Source organism: Scardinius erythrophthalmus, assembly GCF_964197995.2.
Source record: "Scardinius erythrophthalmus genome assembly, chromosome: 6".
NCBI lineage: Eukaryota > Metazoa > Chordata > Actinopteri > Cypriniformes > Leuciscidae > Scardinius > Scardinius erythrophthalmus.
The window spans coordinates 39,434,185-39,452,994 of NC_138226.1; the positions used below are offsets into that span (position 1 = coordinate 39,434,185).

An 18,810-nucleotide genomic window follows, 5' to 3' on the forward strand; every position below is an offset into this window, starting at 1 on the left:
CTTATACACAGTGTTTTTTTTATTTTATTTTTAAAGAAAAGAGGGGGAAAACAGCCGCCCACAGCTAAAAATCACTATTGTACTTAAATGTTTAATAACTTTTGAATCGCTAATCCAATCTGTGTGCTTTAAAAAGTTTCGAAAAGAGGAGATTCATCGTGTGTATGGCATCATGGGGTCGTGTTTGTCCGAGTCGGACATTCAGAGGCTCCGTAGTGAATGTGATTGCCTCATCAAGTTTTGATCAGCATTGATTCGTCAAAGAAACCCATGCGGTTTGTTCCTCTGAGCCAAACAGAAACGATTAATGATGCTAAGTCCCGCCCCCATGCCCAGATTGGTTGAAACTATCATCTACTCAACCAATAAACATAGGTTTTGTTTCACAAGACAATTTTCACAATTGTTGTCTCTACTTAGTGCTGCACTATGTGTTTGGCGTTTATGTTTATATTGAATATTATATATATATATGAAGAGTTCAGATGCAAAAGCCTCTAAGTGCCATCTGAAATTTTCTTCTAGAATGATCATTTTTATCAAGCTTGTATGTTTGTGTTCACTTATTTCACTTTAATGGCAATGAAAATGACCTATTAATTGTCATTAAAGTGAAATTACTAAACTTAAATATACAAGCTTGATAAAAATACTCATTTTAGAAGAAAATTTCAGATGGCACTTAGAGGCTTATGCATCTGAAGTCTTCATACACATACACACACACACATATATATATATATCAGTGGCGAGTGGTGACTTTTTTTAACCGGGTATGCTGGATGCGCTTTATGTCAAAAATGCACCTGGTGCAGATACGAGATACGTTGGATGGGTTTCGCCTTCACTGCTTAGTTGCTTACTGCTACGACACAACACAGCGAAAGTTTTATATATAATAGAAATTGAAATTTTAATTGAAAGTAGCCTACATTTACCTGTTGATGCTTTCACAAGCACCCGTAAAAGCAGTTGAGTTGTATCTGATTTGTGTCAAGCGCGACGCGCGAAAGGGACAAAATGTGCGGTATTTTTGTAATTCCGCTAGGTGGCGCTAGTGTCAGAGAAACGACATGCTTCTCTTTAAACGGTACGGCGCATCGACTGAGGACACACATCTAAATGAGTGACGACAAATAAGACAAATTTAAATGTATGCCAGAAGTTTTTTTTTTTTATTGAGTTAAAAATAAGCATAAAATAATCAATATTAGAAGCCTATTATAAGTAAAATGTAATTAGAATAAATGTAAGTAGCTATAATAAAAATATAAGTATGCTTTAAAAATATGCAAACTGATGACTTTAACAAACACATATACTACGATTAACAGCCTCAGATAGTTACAGTAGGTCTACTTACAGTAGATCTATCTTTAACAGTTTATATGTTTTTGTTAACAATAAATTTCCTTATGGAGAAACGAAATACTGAAAATAATTTCAGGTTTCACTTTTTTCCACTTAATTTAGTCTATTTAGTTTTGTATCAAATACAATGTGATTTTCGTGATCGAATTCTGGCAGCAGCAGCACATTTTTCCTCTTGGGCGAGCGATTCGCGGACAGCGTATTAAATACCCCATATGCCAGCAAACCAATGAGAACGCAGGACAGTGATGACGATCCATAACAACAGAGCGTGAACCAGTGAGAACGCAACAGATCGCAAACCAATGAGAACGCAGGACAGTGATGATGATCCATAACAACAGAGCGTAAACCAATGAGAACGCAACAGATCGCAAACCAATGAGAACGCAGGACAGTGATGACGACACATAACAACAGAGCGTTAATGTTTATACTGTTAATGTTAATTAGCAAGTCCACAAATGGCTTGGGTATGCAGAGCATTCGCAGCTTATGGACCGCACGCAAGTAACTTTTGCTTCAGTGTTCTGTTATTATATAATAATGTTTCTATTTACTTTCTGAATTTTTTCGGACATTGTCAGTAAATAAAAAAACACCAGTTTTCACTGAAAAGCGCCTACAATAATAATGTTGTAATAAATGGCCATAACTTGCTTAGGGATTGGGATAAAACTTCATCTGGAAATCTAGAACATCCAGGTATAACTTTCTAAAGGGAAAAATCCAAACTTCAGGAGCTTCTGTTTGAGTTCACACTCACAGTATAAATAAAATAAAAATAAAAATAAAAAAACTCCAAAATTTTAAATCTGGTAAATTCATCCATTCTCAGACAAAATAAATGTTAAAATAGGGACTTTAAGTGAGATAGTTTGAAACTAAGTTCTCCTGTGTAAAATGATATATGGGCACATATATATATATATATATATATATATATATATATATATATATATATATATGAATGTATGTTAATATAGAACACATATTATAAAATATAATCAAATGAAACTGTAGTAATAACTACGTCATAACATAATAACTATGTAAAAGCTATGGTAATAGGTGAAAAACCTGATTCCCAGGGTGATGTTTGCATCCGGTGTGTGTGTGTGTGTATTTACCTGCACATTTGACTCCCTGAGCGATGAGTCCCCACATGAAGTTGGCGCAGTACTCGCACCAGTGTGGCCCTCTGAAGGTGTGAACCTGCGGGACAAACACACGACACGTGAACACACTCCTGCTCCCGTGAGCCGCTCACACCTGCTAATAAAGATGAATGCGTGAGTCAAAGCTGATCTCAATTAATCAAAGAGAGAGAGAGAGAGAGGAAAGCCCTGCTCTCTCGCTCGCTCTCTCCAGGTAACAGCTCGTCCAATCAGACTGGTACGGGACCCACCAGAAACACCACGACCGTCTTACAGTAGATGATGAAATCAGTGTACATCAAACTGACATCAACCCGAGAAGTGCCCTAATTACATATAAAAGAGGCCTGAGGAAGATAAATGATTTAATATTTACAGAGCAGTGGGGATTTGAGCGGTTTATGGAAAAGAGGACAAAGAAAGGCATGTGGTTTACATGATTATCAAAAGAAAGCCTTGTTTCTTATTCTTAACTGTAGAACTGAGAGTCGTCTCTGGGTTCAGTTTACCTAAAACACTGATGTGCTATAGTTTCATAGTCTCTGTACTCTTTCTCTTTCTTCTATATATTTCTTGTACAGTCAAACCAAAAATTCTTCAGACACCACATATCATTTTTTTTTATCTTTTTTTTACTAGTGGGTGCAAGACACTATAGTTCATAGTTCAAAATTAAGCAAACTGTGACATATTATACCCAAAAATCCTTCATACAGTGACTACCAGTAACATTTATAAAAAAAATTTGGGAGCAAAAATGATTCAGACACTTTGACCTGACCATGTGTTTTTACTTTAATTGCTAACTGACCTTTTTACACACAGACTGAACAACTTGGTAATTGGTTGAGCTAAATTGGTATTATCTAATTGTGTAGTTACATTTAACAGCTGACAGATATTCAACCTAGTTCATTTGTGAGACAGTCTAACAGAAAAACCAAAACCAGTGAAATATCAACTGATTTCATAACTCTGAGTTCTTGTCATATTTTATTAATAGTGAATGAACTGTGATAATGTGAGAAATGTTAAAGGTGTCTGAATCTATTTTGGTTTGACTGTAAATACATGCACCCTTATAGCAGGGTTTATTTACTGTGATGCAATGCTTAGTGTGAAATGATCTCCATGTTTCTAACAAATATAACTTATTATTAACCGTCCTGCTGATGAAACCAGCCAACATCCAGTATCTGAGCATCTAGAGCGGGGGATATCCATGCGGCAAACAGGAAAAAAGCAGGCGTGAGGGAAAGAAAGGAGCAGAAAGAGCTGTGTGTGGAGTCAGCAGTCTGTGAGGTTGAGGACATGAGGGGGGTTCTGGGACGGCAGGACTTGCTCATGATACAAGCCAAATGAGGAAACACTGCTATGTGTTTACCATCCCTCTATCAGTTCCTAATCTCTCCATCTGTCACCCCCGCGCTCCCTTTCCTCTCCAACACAAACAGAAGATGCATTTATTCCATTTGTTTTTTTCCGAACCTCTGGCCTTAAACAGATTCCCGGTTAACTCCTCCAACGTCTCCTGAAACCTGCACCGCTGCCACGGCAACAGCACTCCCCTCGGGACGCGTTTAAATCACATTTGCATAGCATCCTACGACACATTTGCTTAAAAAATGACATAAGACTGCCAAAACATTTAAATGAATCATGGTCAAATTGAGACCATTTTGAAAGAATGCAAAAAAATGTTGATAGACGACGAATAATAATATTACCAACATTATTTACCAAAAATATTATTTTCTTATCCCAAAAGCAAATAGCTTTTGTTCTTGTTTTAGGCACAGATTAAACTAAATTAAGCTAGCTTTATGTATGAAACAAGAAACAAAATTACAAAAATAAACTTCAAATTCTTAAAAATGTTGTGGTATTACTTTTTAAAGACTTTTATAATGTCACAAAGACTTCAAATGTACAAAACATTTCAATTAATCAGAAAAATGTAGACCATTTTGAAAGAACGCACAACAATGTTGAAGCACCACAAATGATAATATTACCAATATTATTTACCAAACATATTACTAAGTTTACTTTCTTATCCCATTTAAATCAAGTGAGCTTTATGCATAAAATAAGAATATATATATATATATATATATATATATATATATATATATATATATATATATATATTTTTTTTTTTTTTAAATCTGAAAATTTGGGCAAAAATTTGTGCTATTCCTTTTTTTTCTTTTATAATATCACAACAACAAAACATTTACAAAACATTTCAATGTAATTTTTCACAGAAAAGAACGGACCATTTTGATGGAATATAAAACAATGTTGATACACAACATATAATAATATTATCAATATTATTTATTGGTAATACACCAAAAAACATTTCCACGTTACTTTTTTTCTCATCCCATTAGCAAATAGTTTTTGTTGTTGTTTTAAGCACAAATCAAACTCAACGAAGTGAGCTTTATGCATTAAACAACAAGAAGAAAATCCAATCAAGTAACAAAAATAAACTTTAAATTCCGTTTCCCCCCTAAAAAATCCGTCAAAAACCCCTTTCTTATAACGTCTTCATGCCAACATCATCTCTAGTAAAATGATCCAATGATAGCAGGCCATGAGGCTTAGCAGGTCCTTACCTTGAAGTTGTGGACTTTCTCGTACTTGGGCGCGCGTTCACTCTCCTTCAGCGTGGCTCGCCGGACCAGCGACGTGAGCTGCGAATAAGCAAACAGTTTGAGAGGTTGCCAGAGCGTGGCGGGAGGTTTCTGAGGACTCATCTTCATCCCCAGAGCCGCCGCCACCATGCCCTGCTCCTTCCCCTCGGCCTTGGCCTTGTGCACCAGCGACTTCTCCTGCTTACGGACAACATAGGACTCGCGGGACGGCATCTCACACTCCACCCCACGCCAAACACACCGACCGAATAAACTCTGCACAACTCCGAGGTCTTCTAACAGACTCTACTACATCTTCTGCCAGAGATCTGATGCCGGAAAAAATCTATTCAATCGCCAATATGACCATCCAATTAGTCCAAATAGAGTTTCTTCAACGGATGTATGAAGTCCTGAGTGTGTGTGTGTGTGTGTGCTTCTCCCTGGGCATCTATATGCAGATGAGATGAGTTGTTGAGTTAATCCTGTCCTGCCTGCGAGCTGAAGATATCCTCACTGGAGCACTGCCTCAAAGAGAGAGAGAGGGGGCGAGAGAGGGAGGACCCAAACACAGTCACACCGAATTACACAGCTCAAATCAGCCAATCCCAGCAGAGCTTTATCAGTGAGCTCACCCCACCTTACAGCAACCAACCCCCCAATCACTGCATGAGTGGGCTGAGAGAGAGAGAGAGAGAGAGAGAGAGAGAGAGAGAGAGAGAGAGAGAGAGAGAGAGAGAGAGAGAGAGAGAGAGAGAGAGAGAGAGAGAGAGAGAGAGAGAGAGAGAGAGAGAGAGAGAGAGAGAGAGGACTGTAATGAGAGGTGAATGAGTCACGGATGAGCTCTGAGCTCATTCTCCTCTAATAAAAGCACACGGATGTACCATAAACACAACCCACACTATGCACTAGGGATGCACGATTTGGGTAAAACCAAAAAAAAATCCAATTGCGATACAAAAAAAATCCAGGTTTGCTGTGCTTGTTTGTACAGCTGTAAAATGTTGTGGTTGTACATCAATATAAAATCATAATAATAATGATTATTATACTAAATGAAGATACTATTAAAATATTTCACTGTAAAACCCCCCAAAAATGATTATTTCAGAAAAAATATTGTTATAACTGTAAAATTACTAATATTTATAGATGTCTATTATAAAATTTCAAATGATCAACCATTAACCATAATAATTATAATATGATATAAGAAATATGACTTAATACAATCAAGATTTTAAGAAAAAAGATTTATTTCCATTCTCAATTTTAAAACGTTAAACAATCAAACTTTTATTTTGATGGAAAAATGCAGGGAGCCCTTAAAGGGATAGTTCACTTTGAAATTAAATTTTGGTATGTTTTAGCTTACCTCAAGGGCATCCAAGATGTAGGTGTATTTTTTTCCGCAGTAGTTTCAAATTTGATATTTTTAGGTCAAACCGTTCTTGTCTGTCAGTCATATAATGCAGGTATATGGTCACTGTCTCAAAGAGCATGCACAGAGTCCAAATTAAAACAATTCCCCATCGTCCAAATTAAACAATTCCCCATCGTAAGTACACATTGATGGCCTAAGACACGAAACGAGCGGTTTGTGTGAGAAAACGAACAGTATTTATATCGTTTTTACCTCTTATACACAGCCACGTCCAAGTGATCTGAGGGCGCGAGCGCATCCTGCTGTGTGACGTGTGGACAGACTGGTGCATAGATATATACACTAGATGTCGCCTTGGCTACGGCAGTTCATTGGAACGAATGTCTTTAAGGCGACATCTAGTGTATATATCTATAGGCCATCAATGTGTACTTACGATGGGGAATTGTTTAATTTGGACGATGGGGAATTGTTTTAATTTGGACTCTGTGCATGCTCTTTGAGACAGTGACCATAGACCTGCATTATATGACTGACAGACAAGAACAGTTTGACCAAAAAATATCAAAATTGAAACTACTGCGGAAAAAAATACACCTACATCTTGGATGCCCTTGAGGTAAGCTAAAACATACCAGAATTTAATTTCAAAGTGAACTATCCCTTTAAAGTTTCCCTTTTTTGGACCGGAAGCTGTTAAATGCACTTTCTAAGTGACTCTTGAAACGTGTGTTGTTGATGCAGTGATGGAGTTTGTGTGAAGGTGAAGCGAGCCGCTCTGAGACGCTGCAAACCTCACATCACAGCCTTTGCCATTCGATGATTACCATTGGCCCTCTGGAATACTTGACTGTGATTGGTCAATTCTGTGATCAAATGTGTTTTTTTTCTATAGTGATGCTGAACTGACCAACCGATGTCCAAACTACATCTTAGACGTGCTAGTTTCATATCTCTTGTATCATGCCATTTCAAATCAATATTTCATGTCACATTTACTGTTCAATGAAATGGATTTGTCATAAGACATTAATAAGACACCAGAAGAACATTTAAACCCAATTCTTGGAGTGAATTTCCTTATTGGACACTGAGATACATCAGGTGTACTGTGTGTAATTAAATCTGCGTCCTGCTTTACAAACGAGCACGAGTCTTTCCTCTCAATCACACACGAACACTTCATAAATCACAATGACAGCATCAGACAAACGATCCCAAAAAGATCAGCCAGAGATTATGTCTGAACAGTCTGTGTTTATGTGCTATTATTATTCTGTATATTAGTGACACACTGATATATCGGCAAGGATGATTCATTGGCTAATAATTGCCTGATGTTTTGAGAGGTCAACAACTGCGTTTTTTGAGGTTCATTTTAAGGAAATCTTGTGTAAAATAAGCGCATTAAATTAAATTATATCATATGCACTAGAGTTCAAACGTTTGGGGTCGGTAACATTTCTTAATGTCTTTGAAAGCGAGTATTTTATGCTCACAAAGACTGCATTTATTTAATTCAAAATACAGTAATATTGTGCTTTATTATAGTTTGCATGGGCAAGCACCACTCCTGCCGTTTTAATAAAATGTAGAAATATATTTTTTTGTATTAATTAACCATGGTGCATGTGTGAAGCTCTTCAAATCTGAACTCTTTAATCTGTAGTTTGAACTGAAATTTAATGATATCAAATACACTCTTCCTCAATCTTCCTCTCTCATCTCAGCTGGATTCTCTTCTCAAAGCAGTGTGTTGGATCCAGACACACACACACACACACGCTTCTCTTTGATCAATAGAGGACAGGATTCTCTCCAGCACAGAGAGTAAAGTGCCCAAACGTAGAGAGACGTCCCGCCTCTGGCTTCCAGATCAATAAGCCAAACGGAGGCAGAGAATATGAAACCGCTGGAGCAAAGATGAAACGCTCCGCGTCAGAGTGTCCCATCTCTCCGCAGACCTCAAGGACCTTCACACACACGACTGTTACCTGCGCCAGGTGTGTGTTCAACATGGCATCCCGGGTCATTTCACACGCACACGCCGCTTCGAGGACCGTATGGACAGTGTGTCTGGCAGGAACTGGGCTTTCTGTCCGATCTCTAATTGACAAGATTGATTTTCCTGCTTTCTCAAAAGTGTCTGGAGCAAAACGACGGTCATAAATGGGCGGAGGCGAAGAATGGCTAATTCAAGGCCATTTCCTTTCTTCTCCCAAAACCACACAAGTGAAAATCCATCCGTCTGCGCGATCCCTCATTCAGTCTGACACACAACACCTGATGGGTCTGCCATTATCTCAGCCAGAGAGAGAGAGAGAGAGAGAGAGAGAGAGAGAGAGAGAGAGAGAGAGAGAGAGACTAACACAATTTGTTCATATCATATGCTGATCTGATGTCAGCTTTATCACTGTTAAAGGTGATATAATTATTTCATTAAAGAGGACCTATTATGCTTATTTGCATGTTCATCTTTCTTCAGTGTGTAATGTTGCTGTTTGAGCCTGAAAAAGCTCTGCAAAGTTACAAAGGCAGTTCTTCTCTATATCAGTGTCAGTGTTTCTGAACTCCCTGAAACGCCTCCATTGTAGTCTTGAGTTTTCTTCCAGGGATGAACACGTCACAATGTTCCTCATTCCTCATAACTCTGCCTGAGGTATACGCAAAGAAGGGGTTAGGCCCGGTTGAGCTGCATTAGTAGTGTGATTTCGCCTTGTCCAAGAGATGCTGTTTTGTCCACCCTGAATCTAAACCCTCTTTTTTCAGCTTTCCTAAGGCCGACTAACTTAGCACTATTCACAATATCTTTAACACTATTTCTCAGCAGTGCAACTGCAACCTTTTTGTTGTGCTTTATTTTCCTAACAACTCCTATCGGAACGATGCAGTTTGATGCAGGTCGGATGTTTTTCGGCAACACTTGATCCATTAATACTAACACTTTCTCTTCTATTCTATATCTATTATCTAAATAAAAAATTAAAATTCAAAAAAGTACACGTACTGCGTTAGATTAAACTGGGAAGGGTCATAGCACTTGCATATTGTTGTCCGATTGTTAGTTGAACTGCTTCTATCGTTCTCATTTGTAAGTCGCTTTGGATAAAAGGCGTTCTTCTTGACCGATACGGCATCCGATCAGGAGGTTTCCGGAGCTGGTCCTCACCGGTAATGGTAAGGGGCGTTACATTTCTGACACACACTCTAAGCGGTGGACCAATCACAACCGGCTGGTGCCGACTGACCAATCAGAGCTTACTGCGCTTTTCGGAAGGCGGTCTGAAACTAAAAGTGAGCGTTCAGAAAGAGGGTGAAATCAGGTGCTGCAACAATGCAAATTATGAGAAAAAGTTTTTTTTTTTAATTAAATGATAAAGGTATTCTAGTAGACCCCATAAACAAAATTATGAGCCTGTAAATGAGCATAATAGGACCCCTTTAAAATACTTTTCACGTAATTCCACATTGCTCAGATTATCAGAGGCTTTAAATTGGTTTTGACAACCATTGGGTTGTGAGTCAATTCAACCAACCCAAACAAACAAACCTGTTTATTATATATATATATTTGCAGTCCTGTTTGATGCCATTAATGGTGAAGATTCAATTACACTTTTAAACTCAAGATTACTTTCCAACCAAATTTTAAAGCAATATTCCTGGTTAAAGGTAGGGTGGGCAATTTCGAAGATGCTAGCAATAGCGAGCTAGCTTTAAAAGCATGAGATCCCACCCTCCCTTCAGAGCGTCTCTAAAGCCACGCCTCCTTCAAAACACATGACCGATCACAGCAGATTATTACCTCGTGTCTCAAAGCACATACAATTAAAATAATAATGAACGCAAACAACTAGTTGTACCACCAGAAACGCATTTTTACGAGTCTGAGGACGTGAACCGCTCTGGGCAGAACTTCACGGGTTTCCATCTCGTAATTACGGTCATGACATGGCGTAAACATAAACGCAACATAAGCTCGATGTTTTGGTTCAGGATGAACTGTTAAAGGCGGCGCTCGGTCTGACGTCTGTCTACGACGTGGAGGAAAATACCTATGTTGGCAGTCAGGTAGGACATCGTATCATTGCATTCGGACTGAATGCAATGCTTGGATGAAAATTTTTCTGGTCCAGAGATTTACACAGAAGATATATGTACATGTTTTAATATTTAGACCACTTCTATTATTGATTGCTATCAGGGTGTGAAGAGAGTTTCATCCAGTATAACAAAAAGTGTTTATTAAACAAATGGCCTACCCTACCTTTAAATACAGCTCCATCAACATCTGGACATGCTGTTTTCATAATAAATAATTGTGACTCATCCCTCAGTTTGTAGAACACTAAAAATCAAAAATCACATTTACAGCATCACACTTGGGGCAAGACATTACCGAGGATTTAAAAGCAGTGATTTCAAGCACACCTCTTTTCTAAAGCACTTACATCAATAATTCAGTAAAATGACTTATTACCCTAGTTGTAAAGCAATCTAAATCATTAGTTGTTTTGTTTCAGGACCCATTGACATCAACTGATGACCCAACACAGTACTAAATTACTTTATTGTAGCAAAAATGATTTGAAAATGAAACTTTGAAAAGTAGTAAAATTCCCATGAACTGTATAGGCACAAAACCTGCTCTACCGGTCCATGTTGGCATGTGATTCATTTCGACGCTTCTACCAAATTAAAACAAGAGTTTGAGTTTGATTGGATGTACAAGCTCTGACGATCTTTTTAAAATTTTAATAAAGTTGAAAAGTCTATACGGTAATTTTACTATTCTACCCACACATCTATTCGTGGTGAAAATCACAGCTGAAGTCGACGCTTAAAAGGTTAATATCTGATTAAAATGATCAGAGATATTGTTAAATAACGTATCTGCAGAGCAGAAGGTGCTACACACGATCAGACAACACATTTTACTCTTTCACTCCTTTCAATAAATGCTCTTATAGGACTGGACAGGACGTTTTAAGTTCTGAAATTTAGAGTGATTTATAGTACAATGAACTCTTTAATCTCAAAAGAGCTGGAAAATTTGCATCGCCATGAAATGTCTCCTTTCATATCACCCACTTCTTATAAACACAAGCCTCATTTTAGCAAACCACGCAAAAAAAAAAACTGGAATGAAAATGTTCTGGTTATGTAAAATGTTAAAGCGCTGTTGAGTTTGCATAATAACCGTCAGCTAACCTCATTTCCCCTTCATCCCTCTATCTTCTTCACTCTCTCATACACTCACATACAGATGTCAGTAACATCATGATTTCACCGGCTTACAATCATTGAAATAGCTTAATTCCATCATTCAGTGCCCTGACATACACAGTTAAGTTTGAGAAAGTCTCTTCTCTGCACTGCAGTGATGTGGGTGGTTATGTTATATAACGTTATATAAGGACAGAGTGATGCATAATCACAGCGCAGGCGATAAAATGCTCAAAGCACCATATATGATGAATGATCACACACACCGGAACTGGGAGGCAAGGTTTACCACGCACATCACCGTGCTCTCAATGCTCTTACATGCAAAAAACTAGAGATTCAACAATTTAACTATACATGTCAGAGACGGTTCATATTACATCATACTATTACTCATAATCTCTGAACAAACAAACCACTAACTTGAGGTATCAGAAGAATATTTTGGTTTCAATACAAGTTACGCTCAGTCACCAGCATTTGTGGCATAATGCTGATAACTACAAAAAGATATCTAAAGATAAGAAGTGAATAGGGCCAGTTTTTGAGGTTTTAAAAGCAGAAACGCGAACGGTATCATCGTAAAGTGCATGCATAAAAAGGACACGTGAAACAAAGATGCAATCAAACTTAAACTTATTACAAAAACACAAGACCAAATGCAAAAAAACTTGTAATATTGGGCAAAAAGAAAGGTAAAAAACACAAAATAGCTTAAGTATTTAGAGTTATTCCGTGTGAACGTACATTAATACTTCTATTAAAGCTATTAAATATGTATTATTTGAGATGTAAAGCTGTTTAAAGCTACACTGTGTAGGATTTTCTCACATCTAGCGTGAAATTGTTTATGACTACCAACTGAATATTGCTTTCTAGCTCCTCCCATTCCGAGGGCGTTTTAACTCCTACGGTGGCCGTATTATTTCAAATCTGCCGGCAGTCGTGAGTAATCTCCCCCTCGCATTCGTCACGGTGCCACTGCGTGTCAAACGCGAAAGGCGAAGCTTGAATTTCCAGGTATGTCCCTCTTTGGCACATGTATTTTCAAGATGGAGGTGCAACATGGCTGCCGCCATTCGAGCGACTCGCCCATATGTATTCTAAATGGCAGATTCTACGCTTACGAGAATACTTGATTAGTTGGTCGAAGTAATTACACATTAATGAGCACATATCATTTTGAAGTGTTTTTTGCTAAGAATCAACTTAAAAAATTACACAGTGTAGCTTTAAATAATTGTTTTTAGAGTTGGTTAATGGTTTGTTTTCATGGCAACAAAACTGGATATATAACTACACAGAAAATGTTAGTAAGAATTTTTTTCCCACACTAAAAACATTTTAATATGCATATCAATTATGTTTTGCAGCTATACTATTGAGAAAGTGAGTGTTTTAATATTTACTGCACAAATTGGCCTCATTTATTTCCATATTAACAGATTTTTTCTTATTTTAAAGGACAGGTGGAACTACATTTTTGTAGTAATCATTTTTTTTTTTTTAACTATATTTAAACAAAACCATTCCAGTGTTTTTCCTCAGTTCCAGTGTTGTCATAATTTGTGTTTAGCCTTTGCAGGGAAGCGTTCCTTTAAAATGCTGTTGTTGTTGTTCAAGTCCTGCTTCTTTATCTCCATCTCTCTATCTCTCTCTCTAAAATAACTTTCTCGTTCACTTCCTCTGGCTGACACACAGTGTTCTGCTCATCGATTGTGTTACGCAACTCAACTACATTCCCGTCTCCCCCGCATGACAGGAGAGCAAGGACAGACACACACACTTACACTAGAGACTATAGTCAAGTGTTTTAACCCATTCCTCAATGTAACACAACACTTGTTTCTGGTATATCTATAAAATATCCGTGAGTTTTCAGCTTGTCACTGGGACTAAATTCAGTCCAATCTTTAAAAACTCAAAAACTTTGAAATAGTCACGAGGGTCTAAAGTTGTTCTTCCCAACCCACTAATTTTGAGACACATCTGTGGTGCTATTAAAGCCTATCACTGTACAAACACAAAGCAGATCTAGCCAGTGTATAGATGTGTATAGATGTCCTGATGAGTTTACGGATGTGCTAAATAGGTGTGAAGCTTTAGTTTCAATCATCAGATCAGATCAGATATTCAGCTGCTAATGTAGGCTAATGACAACTACAATAGCAATTACTGTGAAACCTGTAAATGTCATTTAAGGACTGAATGAAATCCAATCAACACTGCTTTTCTTGCTTCAATAGGTTTTATTTAATAGCATTGTTTAGTAATTGGGGCAAAAATGTAATTTTTTTTTTTTATGTAACTAAGGCCCTGTTTACAGCTGGTATTAAGATGTGTTTTGGATCACAAGTGGACGACACTAAATACAGGAGTAAACGGTCTAAAAATATTCCATGGTGAAAACAGGCTTCCAGAACAATCAACATTTCCTGTTTTCCAATACTTCTCAATGGATTTTGAGTCAGTATTTTGTGAATTATGATTTAAAAAATCTCGCACTTTTAAATTAACATCACACAGTTTAAAAGTCAAAATATTTAAATAAAAATGTGCCCAAAAAAAGCAGAATTGTGAGATATAATTCTACAGATTGTTCACTTGTAGGTCACCAGTAGATTTTGGGACTTTGGGAAGATTTCGACACAGTTACTGGCAGCTAATAGTCTCAAAAAGGCCAAAACCCTAAAAAAACAACAACAGATGAATGACTCTGGCTGAATCACTATCACATGCTATTTTTACATCCGAGGTTCCAGCTATAAGGAAGACGTCGAGTGTGTCGTGTGCATGTTTGCTGCCTGGATGAGCACTGCTGTTCCAGACTGCTGAACATCCGCAGTGATTTCTGGAAACCGTAGCGCTCCTAAAACACCCTTACTGCCTGATTCAGTCAACCTGTTCGCCTTCTGAAGTGATTCATCCGACTGAAGACATACACACCTCCTACATCAGAGTCCTCTTCAACGACGCGGACTGTTCATCTGTGATCGAGAGGATATCTAAACAAACACTTTTACATTTAGAGCCTCATTCATGAGTCATAAACGCACAATGGAAAATTACAGTAATATTTACTGCTGTGCGCAATGAGGCTGAAGAGGAGTAAAGAATAATAAATCAAACAGAAGTGTATGATAAATGTTATGAAGGGCTGGTGTTATTCACACGACTAGAGGGAATTTCGTAGAAAGTGTGACGTGCAAGATGTGACAATATTAACATTTCACCAGTGACGATTTTCTATCACAGTGGGGATTTTCCATTGACACACACAGAGTTATAAAATCTGTCCTGTCCAGTGTGTTCCACTCATGTCAGACTGGTTTTGTTTGATGTAATGAGCCCTGTGGCTCTCCATGCAGCAGTTACACCAGAAAATAATCATCATGGAGGAATACTGACACACACACACACACACACACACACACACACACACACACACACACACACACACACACACACCTCATTATGCGCACAGAATCTGAGACCACCAAGTAATTTTAAGCAATATTACACGTCATACATCTAGTTAGTAGATCCCTGGAGAATTATTATTTTTTTAAATCTAGAACTGTCTTCATACATCCAAAAAAAAAAAAAAAAAAAAATTCACAAATACACCAGATGATTTAAAGATATTAAAGATACAATATGTAAGATTTTTACATTAAAAAAATCTCCAAAAACCACTAGAACAATGTTATATATTTTGTTGACCTGTGTACTTATATCAGGGCTGTGCAACGAAGAATCGCATCCAAAATAAAATTTAGTAATATATGTGTGTACTGTGTATAATTATTTTGTATATATAAATACACACACATGCATGTATATATTTGAGAAATATTTGCATGTATATACTGTATATATTTATTTTACATATAAACATGAATATTTTATATATAAATAACACATTTTCCTTAAATATATGAATGCATTTGTGTGTATTTATATATACAAAATAATTATACACAGTACACACACACACACACACACACACACACACACACACAAACACACTATGTAAAAACACAAAATTCTATTTTATTTTATTAACCTTTGCACAGCCCTAATATCCTTAATGTTTCCAACAAGGTTTTAAATCCAGAGAGATCTGCCATTTTAAGCAATGACACGGCCCGTGTAACGTTTCGTCATTAAGCGACAGTACATCTTTGTTATTGTTTTGAATAAGCAATCTCTAGTGGTGAAACTTACATGCTGTGCCTTAAAAAAATAAAAAATAAAAAAAATAAATAAAATAAAATATATATATATATATATATATATATATATATAATAATAATAATATTATATATATATATATATATAATAATATTATATATATATATATATATAATAATATTATATATATATATATATATATATATATATATATATATAATAATAATAATATTATATATATATATATATATATATATAAAGAAATCTTTAGCAGCACTTCAACACAGATGCCAGTTTGTGCATCTAAAGCAGCATTATTAAATTGAACTTAAGTGTCCATATACAGTAGTGGCCATACATGATGTCCAACCTTTAAAAAATTTACATCTTCACCCTTTATTCAAATAGTATTAATAAATGTGTTAACGATCTTGCCTTGGAGTCGATTGTTTTATCTGTGATAACGCAATGAAACATGGAACATTTTTGGTCAGGCTCTCATACAAAGAAATTTTGTACACATGCAAAAAAAAAAAAAAAAAAAAGAGAGAGAGAGAACCAATGAAATATTAATAACTGATTATGTTGTTGTCAACGTATGCTTTTTCCTGTGAGCTTTTTGTTTTACTATGCTTTTTTTTTTTTTTTTGCATAGTAAAATAAAACCTGCTGTAGTTTGCCAAATCAGTGTTTTTTTCCCCTTCATATTTAAAATATTTTAAAAAATCAAAATGATTTCCCTCACTATTTGATGGTTTAATCGAGCTTGTAGGGCCATAAAAAACAAATACCCCCTATGGACATGACTTTTAGCCACTACTGTACCTTTTGAGGCCAAAGTTGATTAACTGGGTCACAGAGGTGTGTTGTTTCTTTTTTTAACCATGTGATAATCTTTTAACAGGCCTAATAGGGGTGAATAGAGAGTGACTGCCAAGGTACACAACCGCAAGTAACCGTCAAATAAACCAATCAGCTCTCAGCAGAGATTCCTCACCAGTGCTCTGCCTTGTCTTATTATAAGAATCTTATTATGCGTTAAACAGAGGCAGTTGCTCTCTCTCTTCACTGTGACCGTTCCACTGCCAAACAAAAACAAAGCAGCTGATTGGTTAATCCAAATATTCTGAGCCAATCTGTGACCGTTCCACTGCCAAACAAAAACAAAGCAGCTGATTGGTTAATCCAAATATTCTCAGCCAATCAGAATGGACTGCAATGGCTTTGTCTGCCCTGGCTGAGTAAACACGTAACAAGAACTCAGAGCATCAAGGTTTATTAAAGTAGACATTTCCCATTTCCCATTTTCATCTTTTGCATTTAATGAAGCTAAATTGCACAACAAATTGGACTTCACAATGTCAAAAGAACAAGGAGCCTTTCACACCTGGTTCTTTTAGAGGATCTGTATCAGAATCTAGCATTTTCCCCTTTAGTTTGGTTTGTTTAGACATATATTAACAGGGCAATCGCTCTCAGATCCGCATAAAAAAAAAAAAAAAGGTCCGAGATCTCGAAGAGGAATCAGCCCACTTGAAAACAAATTCTGGAGTGGTTTGCTTGTGCTGGGAAAGCCATCCGACCCAACCGAGCAGCGACCCAGGCTGTGTCATAATGTTATATAAAAACAGCAGTGTCTGATTCTGTGGGTGAACACATTATCGCAGCTGAAAACCAAAGAGTGTGTGTCTCTAATGTTGTCTAACTGCTCTTCACTGAAACAGGTGCAATACAAGAATGTCTTGATTCCCATTCTAACTGGTAAATATTATATATGTAGCTGAATGTAGCCACCATATAAGTGTGTGTAATGGCTGCTACAGATAAAGCCACAATGAGCAACAAAAACAGGTGTCCTCTGACCAATGAGAGGACAGTTCATTCAACTTATATGTTCAAAACGCTGATTTATTCATGAATTAAACAGGGTGTTGATATAATTTTAACTTTGAATGACACTTTACAAGGCTCAACCGACTAGCAATGCATCGCCAGTGTAACGCTGAAGCTAACGCTTCACTTCTTCCAAAGAAGATGGGGGTCTGACCCCATATTGGACCTACGTCGCCTGAATTTTTCATCACCGTGGACCTGAAGGACGCCTATTTCCACATCCAGGTAATTCCATGGCACAGGAAGTTCCTCCGGTTCGCCTTTGGGGGTAAGACGTATCAGTATCGGGTCCTTCCTTTTGGTCTAGTTCTGGCCCCCTTGAGGCTCCAGGGTATCCGTGTGCTAAATTATCTAGACGACTGGCTCATTCTGGCTCATTCCAGAGAGTTGGTGTGTCGTCACATGACGTCCTTCTCCACCACCTCTGGTCTCTTGGTCTCAGGTTGAATGCTCAGAAGAGTGTCTTAACTCCTCCTCAGCAGACCCCTTTCCTGGGTGTCCAACTCGATTCTCTCTCGATGCAGGCCCGTCTGGCCCCTGCTCGAGTTTCCAGTCTCTGTGCATGCTTGGCCCATTTCAGGCTCGGCCATCATGTAGCGGTGGGCATTTGTCGCAGGCTTCTGGGGCTCATGGCAGCAGCCTCTCCTGTGCTGCCCTTGGGTCTCCTTCATATGAGACCATTCCTGTGGTGGATGAAACTCAGGGGCATCCGCCTTTCTTGGTCTGCCTTCCGCCTGCTGAGTGTCGCGCAGTTGGAAGCCCCCCCCCCCCCTTTTTTTTACTTCAGGGGGTCAAGATGGGTATAGTTTGCCGTCGCCAGGTTGTCATGACGGACGCCTCTTTGACTGGTTGGGGTGCGGTCTTCGAGGGCAGACCAGCATGCGGTGTTTGGACGGGCGAGCTTCTCTTGTGGCATATAAATTGCCTCGAGTTGCTAGCCGTC

The 18,810-nt window shown here is 37.7% G+C and overlaps 1 protein-coding gene across 1 annotated transcript in view; it reads right to left on the bottom strand.

Moving 5' to 3' along the window:
* Nucleotides 1-18,810, bottom strand: part of chn1 (chimerin 1) — a 67,381-nt gene that overhangs the window by 11,036 nt on the left and 37,535 nt on the right. The window contains exons 7-8 of the mRNA XM_081368683.1: nt 5,153-5,230; nt 2,502-2,586 (exon numbers count right to left, since the gene is read on the bottom strand). Coding sequence (XP_081224809.1) covers nt 2,502-2,586; nt 5,153-5,230 — 163 coding nt within the window. The remainder of the gene's footprint in view (nt 1-2,501; nt 2,587-5,152; nt 5,231-18,810) is intronic.